At 51.0% G+C, this 24,078-nt stretch overlaps 1 protein-coding gene across 1 annotated transcript in view; it reads left to right on the top strand.

The window, feature by feature from the left end:
- LOC132821379 (unconventional myosin-VIIa-like) overlaps positions 1 to 24,078 on the top strand; it is a 140,813-nt gene that overhangs the window by 108,034 nt on the left and 8,701 nt on the right. Inside the window, exons 39-46 of the mRNA XM_060833960.1 lie at positions 2,105 to 2,260; positions 3,785 to 3,890; positions 3,975 to 4,088; positions 9,355 to 9,442; positions 9,535 to 9,641; positions 13,133 to 13,318; positions 15,072 to 15,188; positions 20,796 to 20,879. Of these exons, the coding sequence (XP_060689943.1) occupies positions 2,105 to 2,260; positions 3,785 to 3,890; positions 3,975 to 4,088; positions 9,355 to 9,442; positions 9,535 to 9,641; positions 13,133 to 13,318; positions 15,072 to 15,188; positions 20,796 to 20,879 (958 nt within the window). The remainder of the gene's footprint in view (positions 1 to 2,104; positions 2,261 to 3,784; positions 3,891 to 3,974; positions 4,089 to 9,354; positions 9,443 to 9,534; positions 9,642 to 13,132; positions 13,319 to 15,071; positions 15,189 to 20,795; positions 20,880 to 24,078) is intronic.

Raw genomic sequence — 24,078 nt, 5'->3', positions numbered from 1 at the left:
CAGAGCTAGAGGGCATAAGTTTCTGACATGAGGGGAAAGCTATAAAAGGGACCCAAGGAGCAACTTTTTCACTCAGAGGGTGGTACGTGTATGGAATGAGCTGCCAGAGGAAGTGGTGGAGGCTGGTACAATTGCAACATTTAATAGGCATCTGGATGGGTAAATGAATAGGAAGAGTTTGGAGAGATATGGGCCGGGTGCTGGCAGGTGGGACTAGATTAATTTTGGATATCGGGTTGGACTGAAGGGTTTGTTTCCGTGCTGTACTTCTCTATGACTCTAAGGAGAGCAGCTAGGTTGAAGATAATGGGGTCTGGGATTGGGTGAAAATGGGTTGGCTGTGCTGAAGGCAATCCATGTCACATCAGGGTGGCACGGTGGCTCAGTGGTTAGCACTGCTGCCTCACGGCGCCAGGGACCCAGGTTTGATTCCAGCCTCGGGCAACTGTCTGTGTGGAGTTTGCAGATTCTCCCATGGGTTCCTGCCTGGGTTTCCTCCCACAATCCAAAGATGTGCAGGTTAGGTGGATTGGCCATGCTAAATTGTCCACAGCGTTCAGGGATGTGAAGGTTAGGTGCATTCAGGGGCAAATGTAGACTAGTAAGGTAAGGGAATGGGTCAGGGTGGGTTACTCTTCGGAGGGTTGGCGTGGACTTGTTGAGCCAAATGTCCTGTTTCCCTGCTGTAGGGAGTCTCCTTGTAGGACCTAGGGTTTGGGGATGGGTAATAGGCAAGGAAGAAGGTGGCCATGCTCTCAAATCTTTAAGCCCGATGTTGATCCCTGAAGGCTGCAGGGTCCCCAGGAGGAAGATGAGGTGCTGTTCTTCCGGTTTGCACTGAGCTTCACAGGAGCACCACAGCCATCCCCCAAGACAGAGATGCTGGCCAGGGAACAGAGATGCTGGGGTGTTGAAGTGGCAGGCAGCTGGGAGGTCATTTTTGAGGGCAGAATGTAGATGTTCTGCAAAGCAGTCACCCAGTCTACACATCATCTCCCCAGTCCGTCACTGCGTCCTTACCCCTGGGAGTTGCTCTCCCCAGGTCACATACAATTACAGTTTCCAATTACCAATGTCTAACCTCATCCCTGAGTTTCCCCCGACACTCCGGCTGCTACCTATCTGTCCAGTCCCATCCTCATCTCTGCCTCTGATCCGTTAGAAGCATTTTACAGTATTTGAGGCACTTTATAAAGGGGTGACTTTATCTTGAAGATTCGAGGAATTCAAGGTTAATCTACGAGACAGCATTGTGGGAAAGGCAGAAGTAAAATGATGGGATGCTTAAAGAACCAGGAATGGGAATAAACGCTGTTGACCATCAGGAGCCATCCCATTGGGCAATGGAGAGCCTGCTACCTTTTGATTGGCTGATTGCTGTGAGAATTGACACATCAGGCAACCAATGATTTGAGCCTGGGGCAGATTAGATGAGGGCAGGGAATCCCAGAGCGAATCTTGCACAGACCTTCGACAGGGATTGACCAGGTAGATGGAGAGTGTTTCCCCTTCGTTGACGTTCTGGAACCAGGAGGTGCAGTGTCAGGATAAGGAGTGGGCTGTTTAGGACTGAGATGAGGTGGAATTCGACTCAGAATTTGGTGAATCTTTGGAATTCTCTAGCCCAGAGAGCAGTGGAAGCTCACTCATGATCCAGGGATATGGCGATAGTGTTGGAAAATGGTGTGGAGCTTTACTGAATGGTGCAGGAGTCTGAAGAGGCTGAATGGCCTTTTTCTCTTTTCTAATTTTTGTACGAAGCCCTGGAATATGTCCCATTGCAGATGGTAACACCCGTTGCAGACCCTCTGGTCTCTGGTAAGAGGGTGAATCTGCCCAGCCTCATGGTCCCAGCTGGAGCTGTTCTCAAAGGGAACAGGTTGAGGGGAAAGAGTCAGTGTTACACCAGTACATTTCCCCTCTATCACCGAGGGCAATGCAACACAGGCTCCATGCTCTCTCCAAACACTCCGCCTTTGTCAAGGACCCCTGGACTGGGGTGGGAAAGGGGGCAATTAAGGACGGGCAATGAACGGCGAATGTGTGTTTGAATTGAAATGCTGACGGCTGCCTCTCTCTCTCTTTCTCTGCTTCCACCTCTCAGCTACAGTGTGGAGAATGGCTGGCAGCTCCTCTGGCTTTGCACGGGGCTGTTCTCACCCAGTAAGGTGCTGCTGCCCCATGTGAAGAGGTTCCTGGAGACTCACCGGGCAGAGAGCCTGGCAGGGGACTGCATCCAGAGATTATACAGGCTGGAAAGGTATGGTGACCGAATCGTCGCATTGAGCGCCCTGCGTCAGATCATTCACCCCTGGCTGGTCAATGTACCGAAAGGGGGAACGTCAGGACAGTTCAAACAACAGGCGCCATAGGCCCTGACTGTGAACAGTTGACTATTTGTGTCTTAAAAGGATTGTGGTATGACCCTTCAGTGAACCATCCACTGGGAGAGCCACTCTTAGAGACCATCATGGACTTAATCCAGAGTTCCAGGCTAATATTCAGGGAGCAAAGGTACAAATCCCTCCACAGCAGCTGTTGGCATGTATATCCAGTGAATAAATCTGGGAGTGAGCTCGAGACTGAAAATGACCTGCATCCCACCATTGACGATAACAAAAATAAAATCTGGTTCACTAATGTCCTTCAGGGAAGGGAACCACCATCCGTAGTGGGGCTGGCCCACACGTCACTCCAGACCCACAGCAATAGTTGACCAGAACGAAGGGTGGCGTAACCTCAGAATGACGGGGGGAGGTGGGAGGTGGGGGGGGGGGGGGGGGGGTCAGTCAAATTTAGGACTGAGCTGAGGAGGAACTTCTTTTCCCAGGGGGCTGTCAATCTGTGGAATTCCCTGCCCAGTGAAGCAGTTGAGCCACCTCATTGAATGTTTTTGAGGCAAAGATAGTCAGATGTTTTGAACAGTAAAAGGAATTAAGAGTTACGGTGAGCGGGCGGGTAAGTGGAGCTGAGGCCATGAAAAGATCAGCCGTGGTCTTATTGAGTGATGGAACTGGCTGGAGGGGCCAGACGGCCTACTTCTGCTCCAAGTTCTAGGAACTCTCGGCCGTCCACTGAAATGGCCCAGCAAACCACTCCAAGGTAATACGCCACCACAGAGGAATGGAGTGATATTAGAAATATATTTTTTTGAATGGACAGAGTCCTTCAGCATGAGCCTGAAGGTACTGCTGGTGAAGCTGGACGTAGTTTCAGCTGTGCTCTCTCTCTCTCTCTCTCTCTTTCTCTCTCTCTCTTTCTCTCTCCTCCGCATAGTTTCTGTTGCCCTCTCGCTGTGGGGAATGCCAGCTGTACAAACTACACGGCCCCCCCAATGATCATGGACATGAGGGCCAGCAGGAAGCTGGGAGAGAGTCAGAGGGCACTGAGGAAATTACTGCACTCCCACAGTAAAGAAGGAAATGGGTGCAACGTAACTGTCCAGAGACTAGAATTATCCACATATGGAAACGGGAGGTTTCAGTGGGGCCAGAACTGCTGAAGTGGCTGAATTAAGAGATGAACGAGTCAAAAATGAGGGCTGGAATGTGAAGGGTATATCTTGGCGTGTAGGCACCATCCGTATGTACATATGTGAGCATATATGTGTGTACACACACATGTTCATGAACATAGATTTGTGCCATGTTTGTACGTGTGCCACCTCACTGCACACTCACTCACAAGTGTGAAGCATTCATGTGTGGAGATACTGGTTCAGGCTGTGTGTACATGCCCTGGATGACCCATGGACTGACCTGGTGGTTGCTGTTTGCACTGACAGATGCGGAGCTCGGAAGAATCTCCCTCACCAGTTGGAAGTCGAGGCTATTCAGTGCCGAAGCACCAAAATCCTGCACAAAATCTACTTCCCCAATGACACGGATGAGGTCAGTGGTTATCCGACCCTCAGGCGGTCTCCCAGCCACTCACTGGGTCTACACTCATTCCCGTTTCTTCTCTTACCCCCACAGGCATTTGAGATCCTCACCAGCACGAAGGTCAAGGACTTGTCTGAAAATATCACCAAGCATTTAAACCTCAGCTCTGCAGAAGGCCTCAGTCTCTTCATTCAGGTTGGCGACAAGGTACAAAGCAGCTCCTTAATCTCACTGCACATGGGCCTGCTCAGGAAAAGGGGCGAAGATCAAAACCATTGAAAGTTCCAGAGGAGCGTTTGATGGAGTCCATCCAAAAGGAATGGACCACAAAGGACCCTGCCTTTAAGGGCAGTCACTCAGAGACTGAGCTCCAGGTTTTTTACAATATGGCTGCTATGGGCAATGGGGATTCTGGGTAAAGCAGAGACAAGTGTTGCTGGGAAGTCATGGCGGAGGGATGTGTGACACTGCGACCTAGTCTGGGACTAAACTGATGCCAAAGCCAACACTCACGGCCATACCAACAGAAAAACCACACCTAGACCCATACCAACCCAAAAAACTAACACCCAGACCCAAACCAACACAAAAACCAACACCCAGACACATACCAACACAAAAACCCACATCACACCCATACCAACACGCAAACCAACACCCAAACCCATACCAACACAAAAAACCAACACCCAGACCCATACCAACACAAAAACTAACACCCACACCCATAATAACACAAAAGCTAACACTCAGACCCATACTAACACAAACACCCACATCACACCCATACCAACACAAAAACCAACACCCAGACCCATCCCAACACACAAACCCACACCCAGACCTATACCAACTCATAAACTAACACCCACACCCATACCAACGCAAAAAACAACACCCAGACCCATTCCAACACCAACACCAACACCCAGTCCCATACCAACACAGAAACCAACACCCAGACCCATACCAACACACAAACCCCCAACCAGACCAATACGATCTCAAAAACCAACACCCAGACCCACACCAACACAAACACCAACACCCACATTCATACGAACACAAAAACCAACACCCGGACCTGTACCAACACAAAAACCAACACCCGGACCTGTACCAACACCCAGACCAATGCTAACACAAAACCCAACACCTACACACATAATAACACAAATCTAACATCCAGACACATACCAACACACAAACCCACATCACACCCATACCAACACACAAACCAACATCCAGACCCATACCAACACGAAAATGATACCCAGACCCATACCAACACATAAACAAACACCAACACCCATACCAACACACAAACCAAGACCCAGACTCATACCAACACAAAAACCAACACCCAGACCCGTACCAACACAAAAACCAACACCCAGACCCATACCAACACACAAACCCACACACAGACCAATACCAACTCAAAAACTAACACCCAGACCCATCCCAATACACAAACCAACACCCTCACCCATCCCAACACAAAAACCAACACCCCGACCTGTACCCAAAGCCATACCAACACCCAGACCCATACCAATACAAAAACCAACACCCAGACCCATCCCAACACATAAACAAACACCCTGACCCATACCAACAGAAAAACCAACACCCAGACCCATACCAACACACAAACCAACACCCACACCCATACCAACTCACAAACCAACACCCACACCCATACCAATGCACAAACCAACAACCAAACCCATACCCACACAAACACCAACACCCAGACCCATACCCACACAAACACCAACACCCACACTCATGCCAACACGAAAACCAACACCGAGACCCGTACAAACACAAAAACCAACACCCAGACCCAAACCAAATCAAAAACTAACACCCAGACCCATCCCAACACAAAAACCAACACCTAGACCCGTACCAACACACAAACCAACACCCAGACCCATCTCAACACATAAATGAACACCCTGACCCATACCAACAGAAAAACCAACACCCAGACCCATACCAACACAAAAATCAACACCTAGACATGTACCAACACAAAACCAACACCCAGACTCCAACCAACCCAAAAACCAACACCCAGACCCATACCAACACAAACACCAACACCGAGACCCGTACCAACATAAACACCAACACCCAGAGCAATAATAACACAAAAACTAACAACCAGACCCATACCAACACAAACACCCACATCACACCCATACCAAAACACAAACCAACACCCAGACCCATACCAACACATAAACAAACACCAACACCCATACCAACACACAAATGAAGACCCAGACTCATACCAACACAAAACCCAACACCCAGACCCATAATAACACAAAAACTAACAACCAGACCCATACAAACACACAAACCCACATCACACCATACCAACACACAAACCAACACCCAGACCCATACCAACTCAAAGATTAACACCCACACCCATCCCAACACATAAACAAACACCCAGACCCATACCAAAAGCCATACCAACACCCAGACCAATGCAACATGAAACCATCACCCAGACCCATCCCAACACACAAACCAACATCCACACCCATATCAAAAGACATACCAACACCCAGACCCATACCAGCACAAAAGCCATCACCTGGACCCAAACCAACACAAAAACCAAAACCAACACCCATACCAACACCAAACCCAACTGCCAGACCCATACCAACACAAACACTAACACCCAGACCCATACCAACACAGAAACCCACAACACACCCATACCAACACAAAAACCAACACAGTACCACCAGCACCCACAGTACCACCAACTCCGTACCACCAACACCACACCACCACCTACAGTACCACCAACACCACACCACCCACCCACAGTACCACCAATGCCACAGTACCACCAACACCACACCAGCTCCCACAGTACCACCAACTCCGTGCCACCAACACCACACCACCACCCACAGTACCACCAATACCACACCACCACCCATAGTACCGCCAACACCACACCACACACCCTCAGTACGACCAATACCACACTTTCACCCACAGTACCACCAATACCACATCACCACCCACAGTACCACCAACACCACACCACCCACCCACAGTACGACCAATACCACACTTTCACCCACAGTACCACCAACACCACACCACCCACCCTCAGTACCAACACCACACCACCACCCACAGTACCACCAATACCACATCACCACCCACAGTACCACCAACACCACACCACCACCCACAGTACCACCAATACCACATCACCACCCACAATACCACCAACACCACACCACCCACCCACAGTACCACCAATACCACACCACCACCAATACCATACCACTACCCACAGTACCACCAACACCTCACCACCACCCACAGTACCACCAACACCACACCACCCACCCACAGTACCACCAATACCACACCATCCACCCACAGTACCACCAACACCACACCACCCACCCACAGTACCACCAACACCACACCACCACCCACAATACCACCAACACCACACCACCCACCCACAGTACCACCAATACCACACCACCCACCCACAGTACCACCAATACCACACCACCCACCCACAGTACCACCAACACCACACCACCACCCACAGTACCACCAATACCACATCACCACCCACAATACCACCAACACCACACCACCCACCCACAGTACCACCAATACCACACCACCACCAATACCATACCACTACCCACAGTACCACCAACACCGTACCACCAACACCACACCACCCACCCACAGTACCACCAATATCACACCACCCACCCACAGTACCACCAACACCACACCACCACCCATAGTACCACCAACACCACACCACCACCCATAGTACCACCAATACCACACCATCCACCCACAGTACCACCAACACCACACCACCCACCCACAGTACCACCAACACCACACCACCACCCATAGTACCACCAATACCACACCACCCACCCACAGTACCACCAACACCACACCACCCACCCACAGTACCACCAATACCACACCACCACCCATAGTACCACCAATACCACACCACTACCCACAGTACTACCAACACCACACCACCACCCACAGTACCACCAATACCACACCACCACCCATAGTACCACCAACACCACACCACCCACCCACAGTACCACCAACACCACACCACCACCCACAGTACCACCAATACCACACCACCACCCACAGTACCACCAATACCACACCACCCACCCACAGTACCACCAATACCACACCACCACCCACAGTACCACCAATACCACACCACCCACCCACAGTACCACCAACACCACACCACCCACCCACAGTACCACCAATACCACACCACCCACCCATAGTACCACCAACACCACACCACCACCCATAGTACCACCAATACCACACCACCCACCCACAGTACCACCAACACCACACCACCCACCCACAGTACCACCAACACCACACCACCACCCATAGTACCACCAATACCACACCACCCACCCACAGTACCACCAACACCACACCACCCACCCACAGTACCACCACCCATAGTACCACCAATACCACACCACTACCCACAGTACTACCAACACCACACCACCACCCACAGTACCACCAATACCACACCACCACCCATAGTACCACCAATACCATACCACTACCCACAGTACCACCAACACCACACCACCACCCACAGTACCACCAATACCACACCACCACCCACAGTACCACCAATACCACACCACCCACCCACAGTACCACCAACACCACACCACCCACCCACAGTACCACCAATACCACACCACCCACCCATAGTACCACCAACACCACACCACCACCCATAGTACCACCAATACCACACCACCCACCCACAGTACCACCAATACCACACCACTACCCACAGTACCACTAACACCACACCACCCACCCACAGTACCACCAACACCACACCACCCACCCACAGTACCACCAATACCACACCACCCACCCACAGTACCACCAACACCACACCACCACCCACAGTACCACCAATACCACACCACCCAACCACAGTACCACCAACACCACACCACCACCCATAGTACCACCAATACCACACCACCCACCCATAGTACCACCAATACCACACCACCCACCCACAGTACCACCAATACCACACCACTACCCACAGTACCACCAACACCACACCACCACCCACAGTACCACCAACACCACACCACCCACCCACATTACCGCCAACACTACACCAGCAGGCAATTACCTTTTAGGCCGTGTCCTGAAATAACAGTGCTGTGCAGTGTCCGTGCTGTCCTGGCAGTGCTGCGACTGAAATTGGTTACTGCTGCTCAGTGGGTCAGTGATTCTCGGCCTTGCCCAGGGTGACTGGGTGCTTTCCTGCTGCACTGTCTTGGATTCAGGGTGAGGGGCGTCTGATCCCGTTGTTTCTCTGAGATCACTCCGATGTGGATTCCTCTGGTTTCAGGTTGTGAGCTTCCCCGAAGGAGATTTTTTCTTCGATTATGTGAGGCATGTGACTGACTGGTACAAGAAAGAGAAGCCAGTGAAGGCGGGTAAGTGTCCCTCAGATGTTACACTGACCTTGGGGAAGGGGAGAGCTGCTGCAGCCTGTGTGGTAACACTGGATTTCCCTGTTATCCTGTAGGTACATCTGTCTCGGTGACATACAAGGTCCTATTTGTGAGAAAATTGTGGCTCAATGTCGTTCCAGGCAGAGACCTCAAAGCAGATGTTGTGTTCCATTTCCCACAGGTCAGTGACTGACCGCGTCCACAGCAGTGACCGTGTCCAGAGGGGAGTGACCATGTCCAGAGTGGAGTGACCATGTCCAGAGTGGAGTGACCATGTCCAGAGTGGAGTGACCGAGTCCACAGGGGAGTGACCGAGTCCACATGGGAGTGAGCATGCCCACAGGGGAGTGACCGTGCCCACAGGGGAGTGACCGTGCCCATAGTGGAGTGACTGTTACCATAGTGGAGTGACCATGTTCACAGGGGAGTGACCATGTTCACAGGGGAGTGACCGGGTCCACAGGGGAGTGTCTGTGTCCACAGGGGAGTGACCATGACCACAACGGACTGACCATGTCCACGGGGGAGTAACCATGTCCACAGGGGAGTGACTGTTACCATAGTGGAGTGACTGTGTTCACAGGGGAGTGACCATGCCCACAGGGGAGTGACTGAGTCCACTGGGGAGTGAGCATGACAAAAGGGGAGTGACCGAGTCCATACAGGAGTGACCATGACCACAAGGGAGTGACCGTATGCACAGGGGAGTGACCATGTCCACGGGGAAGTGACTGTGACGACAGGGGAGTGACTATGTCCACAGGGGAGTGGCTGTGTCCATAGGGGAGTGATCGTGTCCACAGGGGAGTGACCATGACCACAGGCGAATGACCATGACCACAGGGGAGTGAGCGTGTCCACAGGGGAGTGACTGAGTCCACAGGGGAGTGACGGTGACCATAGTGGAGTGACAGTGACCACAAGAGAGTGACCGTGTTGACAGGAAAGTGACCATGACCACAGGGGAGTGACCATGACCAAAGAAGAGTGACCGTGACCACAGGGGAATGACCAAGTCCACAGGGGAGTGACCAAGTCCATAGGGGAGTTACCGTGCCCACAGGGCAGTGGCCATGACCACAGGGGAGTGACCGTGTCCACAGGGGAGTGACCGTGTCCACAGGGGAGTGACCAATTCCACAGGGAAGTGACCGTGTCCACAGGGGAGTGACCATGACCACAGGGGAGTGACCGTGCCCACAGGGGAGTGACCATGTCCACAGGGGAGTGACCATTTCCACAAGGGAGTGACCATGACAACAGGGAAGTGACTATGTCCACCGGGGAGTGGCCATGACAACAAGTGAGTGACCGTGACCACAGGGGAGTGAAGTGTCCACAGGGGAGTGACTGTGTCCACCAGGGAGTGGCCATGACAACAGGGGAGTAACCATGTCCACAGGGGAATGACCGTGTCCACCGAGCAGTGGCCATGACAGCAGGGGAGTGACCGTGTCCACAGGGGAGTGGCCATGACCACAGGGGAGTGACCATGACTGCAGGGGTGTGACTGTGTCCATAGAGGAGTGACCATGACCACAGGGGAGTGACTGAGTCATCAGGGGAGTGACCATGTCCACAGGGGAGTGCCCATGACCATATGGGAGTGACTATGTCCACAGGGGAGGGCTCGAGTGCACAGGGGAGTGACCGTGCCCTCAGGGGAGTGACCATGACCATAGGGGAGTGATTATGTCCACGGGGGAGTGCCCGAGTGCACAGTGGAGTGACCGTGTCCACAAGGGGAGTGACCGTGTCCACAAGGGGAGTGACCATGACCACAGGGGAGTGATTATGTCCACGGGGGAGTGCCCGAGTGCACAGTGGAGTGACCGTGTCCACAGTGGAGTGACCGTGTCCACAAGGGGAGTGACCATGACCAAAGAAGAGTCACCATGTCCTCAGTAGAGTAACCATGTGCACAGTGGAGTGACCGTGACCACAGGGGAGTGACCCTAACCGCAGGGGTGTGACCATGTCCACAGTGGAGTGACCATGTCCACAGGGGAGTAATCATGTCCACAGTGGAGTGACCGTGTCCACAAGGGGAGTGACCGTGTCCACAGGGGAGTGACCATGTCCTCAGGGGAGTAACCATGTCCACAGTGGAGTGACCGTGACCACAGGGGATTGGCCATAACCGCAGGGGTGTGACCATGTCCACAGGGGAGTGACCATGTCCTCAGGGGAGTAACCATGTCCACAGTGGAGTGACCGTGACCACAGGGGATTGGCCATAACCGCAGGGGTGTGACCATGTCCACAGGGGAGTGACCATGTCCTCAGGGGAGTAACCATGTCCACAGTGGAGTGACTGTGGCCACAGGAGAGTGACAATGTCCACAGTGGAGTGACCATGTCCGCTGGGGAGTGACCATGACCACAGGGGAGTGACCGAGTCCTCAGGGGAGTGACCGTGTCCACAGGGGAGTGACCGAGTCCTCAGGGGAGTGACTGCATTCACAGGGGAGTGACCATGACCACAGGGGAGTGACCATGTCCACAGAGGAGTGCCCGAGTGCACAGGGGAGTGATCGTGTTCACAGGGGAGTGACCATGACCACAGGGGACTGCCCAAGTGCACAGGGGAGTGACCGTGTCCACATGGGAGTGACCATGGCAACAGGGGTGTGACCGTGTCCACAGGGGAGTAACCATGTCCACAGTGGAGTGACCATGTCTGCAGTGGTGAACTATCCTAATCTACTTCAAAGTGAATCACGTGAGTTACCCTCCAGGGGTGGGTACTGTAGGGCTCTGTCACATCTCGATCCAAAGCCAGCGTCCCTGATACTGGAACAGCTCATTAGGTGGCGACCGAATGCTGCCTGTGAAGCCTCCCAGCTCGGGGTTTGAGGGTGTGTGCTAGCACAGATTGAGATGGGAAGGTATATTGAGCCAGGCCACCAGCAGGCTGCCATTCCAGAAAGCACACTGAGAGACCAGGCTGGCCTACAGAACTCAACAGGACATGGACAGGGCTGCTGAAGTAAGTCATGGTCTGCTCAGGAATAGGGAACCACATCAGACAGCCATATCCCGAGTGAACACACCCCACCCCCTTCTCCTCCGATGGGACTCTAGGTCATGGGACCTCCTAGTGTGGGAACATAAAGTCAAGGTTCAATCCCTGCTCAGTGCTGAGTGTATTGCTTTGTGTAAGGACAGGCTGGTTTCGAGGCCTCCATTATTCCTGCCTATGGATGGAGTATTCAATCATGGTAGAATTTGAATTCAATAAAAAATCTGGAATTAAGAGTCTAATGATGACCATGAATCCATTGTCGATTGTTGGGAAAAATTCTCCTGGTTCACCAATGTCCCTCAGGGAAGGAAACTGCCATCCTTCCCTGGTCTGGCCTACATGTAACTCCAGACCCACAGCAATGCGGCTGATTCTTAACTGCCCCCTGGGCAATTAGGGATGGATAATAAATGCTGGCCTAGCTAGCGATACCCTCATCCTCTGAATAAACATAATCAAAACTCCCAGACGAGAGGGTTATTCTTGTTCACTCGCAATGCCTCACCTTGAGTCAGGGCCTTCTGACACTGAGAGGATGGATTCAGCCTGAGCGATCTTCAGTGTGGAATAGTGCAGGCGTCGTTTCATTCTGCCTGGTTTGTCAAGAAGGATACCTCCTCATCTTGTTCCTCTTCTCCATTTGCCAGGAGCTGCCCAAGTATTTGCGAGGTTACCATGCCTGCACGAAGGAAGAAGCTGTCCAAAATGCTGCCTTCCTTTACAGAGTCAAGTTCGGCGACGACAAATCCCAGTTCGTCCACATTCCCAAAATGCTGAAAGATCTGGTCCCCCAGGACATGGTTCGGACAATGTCGTCGGAGGAATGGAAGAAGGTAATTCAGAGCCAGGTTTCCCCTTGTTATTATCATCCAGATTATCAGGTGACCATTGCAGGGACTTCCAGAGGCCCCTTAAGATGGAAGTATGGGTTGCTACCTGAAGGGTACAGTGTAAGTTAGAAAGGGGAGAACACGAGGAGAGAGTGGAGGTGTGGCTCTGTTAGTCAGTGATGATATTAGATCAGTGGGGCAGAATAATCAGTGTTGTCTAGCTCCTCTTTAAAACAAGTTAGACAATTCCAACATTATGAATGAATTTGCCTCGGTCTCCCACAATACCGAAGTGGTCAAATCAATATGAACACAATTCAAAACACTCCTAACTTTATTAGGAGCAAAGTTATAATAAACTTTAATACTGAGCGTACCATCTCGAATGGTACATCCAGGTTACAATGCTTCCCAAGTCTCTTGAAAATTTACCCAGCCGCTCTGTCTGAGGGTATGTGAAGCTTGTGTTCCCTTCCCCTCCCTCTCTCTCTCTCTCTCTCTCTGGATAGTTAGCCGGTCTCTGCCTCTTACCACGGTGGTCTCCTCAGAAAGCATCAAACGATTCCAGAGGGATTCCGAGGGAGAGGTCTGCAGGTGAACTCTGTTTTTATATCTTTGAGATGGATTTCTGGAACATTCTGGAACAAGGGAGATACACCCAACAGCTTGAAACAGAGTCGATCATGTGTTTGGCGTGTTACTGAGAGTTTCTTGTGTAGCAGGGCCCAGTGCATTTCTATCTGGGTCTCCTTTAGATTAATGGATCAGTTGTTGGTGGTAATGGCTTGTCCAGGATAATTGCTACCTTTCACCTTATCATTAGCACCTGGATGCTATGTTTGCACTGTGCCTGGTGTGTGATTTCAGTGTTTTACTTGGCCAATGTACCCAGCATCCCTTGCTGTTTGGCCAAGTCAGCAATCTCTCTGTGTTTTAGCTTCCTACATGTCGGCTCAGGAAACCTCACCAGTGTGTTTGTGTGAGAACCTATTGCAGACTGTCCGTCAGGGTCACTTGCATGTCATAGAAGTTACATAAATTAATTCACAGGGGCTCTGTGCTGTGCAGACAGACAGAATGCTGTGTGTACACACACACACACACACACACACAAAACACACACACAAAACACACACACAAAACACACACACAAAACACACACACAACACACACACACACAAAACACACACAAACAACATTCACACAACACACACACACACACACACACACAACACAGAACACACACACACACAACATGCACACACACAACACACACACACCCTGCCTGTATCAACTCTCCTAAAGTTGAGGTAATATCCATTCACTGGTTCATTTTTTCGGCCCAGGTAATCAGAGCCAATTTGCCCTGGTTTAAAATGTAAACACAGCCTGCCCCTTATCGTCACCAATCTGTGCAGTCTCCATGACAAAGTCTGTATGAACCGGAGTCCATTCGGCAACCAATCCGCCCTCTCCTCTCATTCAGGAGATACGTCAACATTCCTGTGAATTGTCCTGAGGAGAACGAGTAGGAGAAAGTGAGGACAATACCTTCCTTTCTTCCCCAGTAGGTGGGGACTTGCTTTGAGGTTACAACTGTGATCGTATTGAATGGTAGAGCAGGCTTGAGGGGCTGAGTGGCCTAAGCCCCTCTCTGGAGTGTGAGGGCTTGATGTGTGTGTGTGTGTGTGTGTGTGTGTGTGCGCGCGCGCGCGCGCAATGGTTGATCAGCTCTCTGTCGGATTTCCTTTCACAGTCGATCGTGGCCGTGTGTAACAGGCACACAGGGAAGACCGAGGATGAGGTCAAGCTGGCATTCCTCAAACAACTCAGCCGCTTGGCAACGTTTGGATCGGCGTTTTTCGAAGTGAAGGTACCGTGCTGTTTCCGAGTGATCTCAGTGTTTGCACAACTGAATCTCTTAGATCCCTACTCACCTGTTTCATCCTTTTACCTCAGAGTAGGTTTGGTACGACTAGAAAGAGGGGAGGCCGCATTCAGTGGCCTAGTTTTCAGGCCTCTGGTATTTAACTGCCTGTCTCAAGGGGCAGAGAACTGTTGGCAGAGGAAGTGCGATGAAGGGGAGGTCCTTATTACCTTTCTCCTCTGTTGTATTACAGCCTGAGGTGCTGTAGAGAGATACAGCACAGAAACAGACTCATCCGTCCAACTCCCGTCCATGCTGGCCACCTTTCCCAAACTGAACTGATCCCATTTGCCTACGTTTGGCTCATACCCTCCAAATCCTTCCTATCCACCTCCCTGTTAAACGTACCTGTGTCTGCCACTCCCTCAGGCAGCTCCTTCCATTTCCGAACCACCCTCTGCATTAAAAACTCTGCCCCTCTCCTCGCACCTTCAACCTCGTGTTGAACTCCCCTGCCCCAGGGAAAACAATCTCGACTATTCACCCTACCCATGCTCCTCTTGATTTTATTGACCGCGATGGGGAATCACCCCTCACTCTCCCACTCTCCAGTGAAAATAGTTCCGGCCTATCCAGCCTCTCGTCATAGCTCAAACACTCCGAGCTTGGCATCATCGTTTTCTACGCCCTTTCCAGTTTAAGAACATCCTTCCTATCATAGGGTGACCAGGACTGCAGCCTGGTTGCTGTGCTGGGATTTCAATGTCCTACCTCAGTGGAGAGGGTGTGAATTGTTGCTGGGTAGGGGCAGCTGTGTTTGACCCACTCACCGGGCCGAGAGCGCTCAGATTCCTCCCCCCGTGCACTCTGTCCCTGTCACTGGGCCCTCTATCTGGCAGCGTCACCCAGCACCGCTGCTCCTGAAGAGCTGGGGACCGCTTGGAAACTGCGCCCCGGGGCCTGTGCACTGACCTGGTTTGATCCCCAAGCACTGGATCCAACTCTCCACCAATGGGGCTGAGGGAATAGACTCCCTGCTGGTCGGAACCCGGCAGAACCGTGCCAAAGCCCCATTGTCTCTGCCCCCCTGTGGGACATCACTGGGTCTTCGGGGACAGCCTTGCACAGTCTCTCACAACAGAAAGAGAGGTTCAAAGGATCTGTTGAGATCTGGGTCTGCCCAAGTTGGATTGGGCACCACTACCTCTGTTGGCGTTAGTAGATCCACATGGAACCCCGACTGTGCCAGGGGCACTATGTGTGCCGGCGTTCGCTGGGTGTGTCGGGATCACCTGGATGTGTCAGGAGTCATTGGATGTATCAATGGCTCACTTGGTGGGTCGAGGTCACTGGGTGTGTCAGGGGTCACTGGGCATGTTGAGCTCATTGGACGTATCAAGGGGTCACTGGAGGTGACAGGAGTCACTGGGCATGTCGTGGGTCACTGGGTGTATCTTTGGGTCACTGGGTGGGTCGGGGTGACTGGGTGGGTCGGGGTCACTGGGTGGGTCGGGGTCACTGGGTGGGTCGGGGTCACTGGGTGTGTCAGGGGTCACTGGGCATGTTGGGGGTCATTGGGTGTATCTCGGGGTCACTGGGTGTGTTAGGGGTCACTGGGCATGTCGTCGGTCACTGGGTGTATCTTTGGGTCACTGGGTGGGTCGGGGTGACTGGGTGTGTCAGGGGTCACTGGGCATGTTGGGGGTCATTGGGTGTATCTAGGAGTCGCTGGGTGTGTCAGGGGTCACTGGTGAGTCAAGAGTCACTGGAAGTGTCGGGGTCACTGGATGTGTCGGGGTCACTGGACATGTCAGGGTCACTGGTGGGTCAAGAGTCATTGGGCGTGTCAGAGGTCATTGGGTGTGGGTGAGTCTCTGGTTATTTTGGGGGCGTTACAATCCTCATGGCAATTGTTAACTTTTGAAGAGAGATGGATTTCCCTGAACCACTGGCAGTGATTAAAGGACATATTTCACAATGTCTTCTGCAACAACACACAAATTAACGGGCAGCTAATATAGCGGACGAATGAAAAGGTCCTTTCATGTTATCTAATTAACCCCCGCTGAGATCCATCTGACAACCCCTTGTGTTGTACATCTCTGATAGATCTCTAATAATCCCCAACAGTGCCGAAGAATTTCTGGGATGATGGGCAGGTTCATTCTGATGTCAGGTTGAAACTCCCAGTGTCCTTCAGAAATCCACCTGAATCCCATTTACCACCCTCTGAGAGAGAAAAAACAGGAAATGATGTCACCACAGGAAATGACATCACAAACCCAAGGCCACCTTAAACACATCAATAGAAAGCAGGCGATGCCACCTGTGTTCCTGCGGAGGCTCACTGATGATGTCACCTAGTATGGTGATGCAACGTCGGAAAACGTCTAAGCATCTCAGTTGGTCCTTGCTCCTTTATTTCCAGATGGTATCTATAATGGGTGTGGGAGTCATGTTGTTGGGAAGTAGTGGGTCAGGTACACCCCCTCCCTACACCTGGGCGGGGGGAGGGGGGGCATGTGTCTTTACCTGAGGAAGCGACACCTCATTCCAACTGAAACATGGGGTGGAATTTTACCAAATGGTCCATCATTCCCAATGTCAGAACAGGAAATGGACTCCATTTCCATTATCTTGCTTTCCACGGGTTCCCACGCTGTTACAATAAGGATTTAAACTGCCTTTGGCAGTCTTATGGACAAACGGAGAATTCTAAACAGGTCCATAACCTACCTGGCCAACTTCATCGTTGTTCATATAGATTTATTGCTGATGCCATGGCCTCATGGATTTTTTTTCAAACTCGAGTTTCACTTGTAAATATTGCACATGACATCGGTCTCACTTTCTTCACGCATCATGGTTGATTTGTTGCGACTAGTTTAATCAGAGAGCTAACCAGCATGCCTCATGGTAGACCCATGTTGATGGTTATATTCAGGACATTTCAGGATGCCCGTGACTTCCGTACCTATCCCTCACATCTGCTCCTTTCCTGTTCACTCCTCAATGTCTCTACACCCAATCCACACACCTCCATCGTTGTGGATTTGACCTTTGCCCCCTGACCAAAGGCCACTCTATGCAGGTCTACTGGATTGGTCCTGTGGTATCGATGACACACTCGGCAGTATGAAGGTGACCCAGCCTGGAATACCAGGTTGACAGAGAAACCAGGAGGTCATTATTGAATGGCTCAGCCACTCTTCTCCTTTCACTGAAGATGGTCAAACAGGGCCTTATGGGGGAGCCAGTGTCTTTTCACCGGTGTGTGGAAGTGAGGTGATAGATTAGGTGATAGACATGGGGTTCTGAACCAACTCAACACTGAGCTCAAACCAAGTTGTTCTTCCTTCCTCTCAGTGTGAAAGCGTTGGTGGTTTGAGCACAATCAGATCCTGCACCATCACAGAATAACTAGAACCACTGCAGGCTGTAAAACTCCAAATTAACCCCTTCCTCAAAGTGCACACTGCAGGCTCCTGTAACGTTCAGAGTGTAAACCATCTGGACTCGGCCTTGACTCCAACCCCCTCCCCACCCGTCATCAATACCAACTCCAGCCCCAGTACCAAGTGTGGCCTCCAGCTCCTGTTGTCTCCAACCTCTGACCCTGCGTAGCTCCTGCACTGACCGCGACCTTTAATCCTGTGTAACCCCAGCACTCATGCTTGACCCCTGACTCCAACTGACTCTGACTGCTGTCAGTGGCTCCATCTGCAGGCTCTCACAGGGAGGTTACGCCTTTAGGTCTTACACACAAGGCACTACTTTAGAGAAGGGAGACCTCTGTTTGGACCCCCAGCCGTTGGCGACAGACGGTCTCTCTTACTCTGGCTCTCAACTTCAGATACCAGCAGGTGAGTTCCGAAGGAAAACTCAACATGAAGGCTTTGGAAAGGCAAGGACTGATTCGGGATAGTCAACATGGCTGCGTGGGAAATCAGGTCTCACAAACTTGATTGAGTTTTTTGAAGAATTAACAAAGAGGATTGATGAGGGTAGAGCAGTAGATGTGATCTATATGGACTTCAGTAAGGCGTTCGACAAGGTTCCCCATAGGAGACTGGTTAGCAAGGTTAGATCTCATGGAATGCAGGGAGAACTAGCCATTTGGATACAGAACTGGCTCAAAGGTAGAAGACAGAGGGTGGTGGTGGAGGATTGTTTTTCAGACTGGAGGCCTGTGACCAGTGGAGTGCCACAAGGATCAATGCTGGATCCTCTACTTTTTTGTCATTTACATAAATGATTTGGATGCGAGCATATGAGGTACAGTTAGTAAGTTTGCAGACGACACCACAATTGGAGGTGTAGTGGACAGCGAAGAGGGTTACCTCAGATTACAACAGGATCTTGACCAGATGGGTCAATGGGCTGAGAAGTGGCAGATGGAGTTTAATTCAGATAAACGTGAGGTGCTTATTTTGGGAAGGCAAATCTTAGCAGGACTTATCCACTAAATGGTAAGGTCCTAGGGAGTGTTGCTGAACAAAGAGACCTTGGAGTGCAGGTTCATAGCTCTTTGAAAGTGGAGTCACAGGTAGATAGGATAGTGAAGAAGGCGTTTGGTATGCTTTCCTTTATTGGTCAGTGTATTGAATACAGGAGTTAGGAGGTCATGTTGCGGCTGTACAGGACATTGGTTAGGCCACTTTTGGAATATTGTGTGTGCAATTCTGGTCTCCCTCCTATCGGAAAGATGTTGTGAAACTTGAAAGGGTTCAGAAAAGATTTACAAGGATGTTGCCAGGGTTGGAGGATCTAAGCTACAGGGAGAGGCTGAACAGGCTGGGGCTGTTTTCCCTGGAGCGTCGGAGGCTGAGGGGTGACCTTATAGAGGTTTACAAAATTATGAGGGGCATGGATAGGATAGATAGACAAAGTCTTTTCCCTGGGTTTGGGGAGTCTAGAACTAGAGGGCATAGGTTTAGGGTGAGAGGAGAAAGATATAAAAGAGACCTAAGGGGCAACTTTTTCATGCAGAGGGTGGTACGTGTATGGAATGAGCTGCCAGAGGATGTGGTGGAGGCTGGTACAATTGCAACATTTAAGAGGCATCTGGATAGGCATATGAATAGGAAGGGCTTGGAGGGATATGGGCTGGGGGTTGGCAGGTGGGACTAGATTGGGCTGGGATATCTGGTCGGCATGGACGGGTTGGACCGAAGGGTCTGTTTCCATGCTGTACATCTCTATGACTCTGCCATCAGTGGGAACAAAGCAGAAAATGGTACAAATTGTCGGTTTATTATTATGTGTGTGTGTGTGTGTGTGTGTGTGTGCGTGTGCGTGAGAGAGAGAGAGTGAGTGAGTGTGTGTGAGAGAGTGAGTGAGTGTGTGTGTGAGAGAGAGTGTGTGTGTGAGAGAGAGAGAATGAGTGAGTGTGAGAGAGAGAGAGAGAGTGTTTGTGAGTGTGTGAGAGAGAGAGAGAGAGAGAGAGAGACTGTCTGCATTCATTTTATGTCTCTGTGCAACTACATAACTACACGGTGCAGCATGAATTTCACCGTATACAGTTCACTCTGTAAAAGCCTGACCCAAATTTAATTTAAAATGCTAAGAAATGTTCTTTGACGGTATTAGCATTTTGTTCTCTTCTCGTTCTAGCAAACATCTGAGTCCAGTTTTCCAGATATTGTCCGGATAGCCATCAACAAACAAGGAGTGACACTGATCAACCCACAGACAAAGGTAACGATGGAGAGTTCTGTCCCTGATAGACCCCTGGGGATTGGAGGCTGATGCTGTGTGACTGAGGGAGCACGGGTAGAGGGAATGGGGGTGAGAGCAGAAGAAAGGACCTGTCTATAATTCATGTCCTTCCTGAACCCTGGAAGTCCCAAAGAGATTTATCTAGCCAATTAAACAGTTTTGGAGTATAATGTGGGAAAGTGTGAAATTGTCCACAGAAACAAAAGAGGCATATTGTCAAAATGGTAAGAGGCTATGGAGCTCTGATTTGCAGAGGGATCTGGGTGTCCTAGTGCACGAATTGCAGAAGGTTAACCTGCAGGTACAACAATTAAATTGAAAAGCTAATAGGATGTTTTTTTTTTATTGATTGCAAAGGGAATTGAATATAAGTTTGGGGAGAATGTGCTTCAGTTATATAGGGCATTGGTGAGACCATATCTGGAATACTGTGTACTTTATTTAAGGAAGGATGTCAATGAATTGGAAGCAGTTCATAGAATCCCCACAGTGTGGAAGCAGGCCATTTGTTCCATCGAGTCCGCACCAACCCTCTGATGGACATCTCACCCAGCCCCTTACCATATCTCTCTGTTTCCCATGGCCAATCCACCTAGCCTGCACACTATGACAATTAAGAATGGCCAAGCCACTGACCTTGCATATGTTTGGACTGTGGGAGGAAACTGGAGCACAGGGAGAATATGCAAACTCCACAATCAAGGTTGGAATCAAACCTGGGTCCCTAGCACTCTAAGGCAACAGTGCTAACCACTGAACCTCCATGCTACCGAGAGTTCAGAGAAGGTTTCCTAGACTAATACCTGGAATGGATGAGTTGCCCTGTGACGAAAGGTTGGACAGACTAGGCCTGTATACTCTGCAGGTTTAGAAGATTCAGAGGCCAGTTGGTTCAAACATTAAAGATTTGGAGGGGCCTTGACTGGGTGGATATAAAAATGAAGCTTTCCATTTCTGACAGAATCTTGAACATTGGTGAGACCACTTTTGGAATACTACATACAATTCTGGTCATCTTGCTAAAGGAAGAATGTTGAGGAACCTGGGAGGGTTCAGAAAAGATTTACAAGGATGTTGCCAGGGTTAGAGGATCTGAGCTACAGGGAGAGGCTGAACAGGCTGGGGCTGTTTTCCCTGGAGCGTCGGAGGCTGAGGGGTAACATTATAGAGGTTTATAAAATCAGGAGGGGCATGGATAGGATAAATAGACAAAGTCTTTTCCCTGGGGTTGGGGAGCCCAGAACTAGAGGGCATGGGTTTAGGGTGAGAGGAGAAAGATATTAAAGAGACCTAAGGGGCAACTTTTTCACGCAGAGTGTGGTACGTGTATGGAATGAGCTGCCAGAGGAAGTGGAGGAGGCTGGTACAATTACAACATTTAAAAGGCATCTGGATGGGTATATGAATAGGAAGGTTTAGAGGGATATGGACCGGGTGCTGGTAAATGGGACTAGATTGGGTTGAGATATCTGGTCGGCATGGACAGGTTGGACCGAAGGGTCTGTTTCCATGCTGTACATCTCTATGACTCTAATTCCCAGACACTGGTCAGCTCAGGCACAGCCATCAGGCAGTGTTGGCGATTGGCCTCAGTGCCTTGAGGTGAGGTGGGGGTGGGGGTGGGGGTAGGGGTGGGGGTCCCCGCCCTCCCCCCCCATTGCTGCCTGTTCAGTGTCGAGCCCCCCATCCTGTACAGTGGGTGTTGTGACTGACAGCAGCACTGGCTTCAGGGATGGTTCAGAACCAGCGGAACTGAAGGAGCGTTAGTAAATCAACCTGTGACTGCGAGTGAGTCCTCCTCTGTCGGCAGCACCACCCCATGTTCAGGGTGTGGATGTGATGTCTACTCACGGGTGGGAGCCACGGGACCCTGGAGAGAGGGTTAGTTGCTGTGTGTTGGTGCAGGGTGGGGACGGTGTGATTCTGGTGCTGTGTGGCAGTGCTCCTGTGGTTCGGCAGTCCCTGGTGAATCCTGGAAGGGAGTGCTCTGTGTGACTGTGGGCAGAGGGACAGGGCTCAGGCTAACGGCTGGCTGTTTCACTCGGCCACTCTGACCGGCTGTGCCTGGGATGTGACCGTGGATCTGCCCCGTGCCTGGTACCTCCTGGAGTCGGCTGGTAAGCCGACACCTTCCGCTGGCTCCGTGTGTCTGTGACTGTGATGTTCCTCCATTAACTGATTCGCTCCACATCAGGGACGGTGTCTGCTGGGGTCTCCCAGCTGCTGCTAACTGGCGGCTGAAGCTGAGAAAGGGAACTGGCTTCAGTCCCTGAGCTGAGTCGTCCAGGCACGGAGAGATGTGAGAAATCTTCCCAGGACAGCATGGGGAGACGGAGGGGGGGCTGTGACAGCCCCTGACAGCCTGAGCTTCTGGCTGTACTTCGGGACTTACCCCAGATTCAACTTTCCATTCAAAACAAACCTCCCCTTCCCCACCCCCACCCCCAGCCCTTACAGTCCAGGCAGCAACTCTCTGGAATTATGAAACCTGGAGATTGATGTTTTCTTTAGGAAAACTGCTTCAGTTTGTAAAATAAAAATGTCCTTAACGTAACAAACCCAGTCAAAGATCCCCTCAGCATAGACTGCTGGAACAGTCAGGCCATTACAGAGTCCTAGAGAGGTACAGCATGGAAACAGACCCTGAGGTATAACCTGTCCATGCTGACCAGTTAGCCCAAATTAATCTCGTCCCCTTGGCCCATACCCCTCTAAACCCTTCCTATTCAGATACCCAGCTGGCTGTTTTGTAAATGTTGTCATTGTACCAGCTTCTATGATATCCTCTGCCAGTTTATACATTATACATCAGTCCCCTCCCTATGTCCTCTGGAGTCTCCTACTTGTCTGGGAAAAGACTTTGTCTATTTATCCCATCCATGATTTTATAAACCTGTATAAGGTCACCCCTCAGCCTCTGACACTCCAGGGAAAACAGCCCCAGCCTATACAGCCTCTCCCTGTAGGTGAAACCCTCCAACCCAGCTACACCTTTGTAAATCTTTTCTGAACCCTTTCACGTTTCACAACATCTTTCTGATAGTACAGTCAGAGAGTCCAACCCGTCCATGCCGACCCGATATCCCAACCCAATCTACTCCCACCTGCCAGCACCCGACCCATATCCCTCCAAACCCTTCCTATTCATTTACCCATCCAAATGCCTCTTAAATGTTGC

Source organism: Hemiscyllium ocellatum, chromosome 13 (assembly GCF_020745735.1).
Source record: "Hemiscyllium ocellatum isolate sHemOce1 chromosome 13, sHemOce1.pat.X.cur, whole genome shotgun sequence".
NCBI classification, from domain to species: Eukaryota; Metazoa; Chordata; class Chondrichthyes; order Orectolobiformes; family Hemiscylliidae; genus Hemiscyllium; species Hemiscyllium ocellatum.
This window is presented reverse-complemented; position numbering and strand designations above follow the sequence as displayed.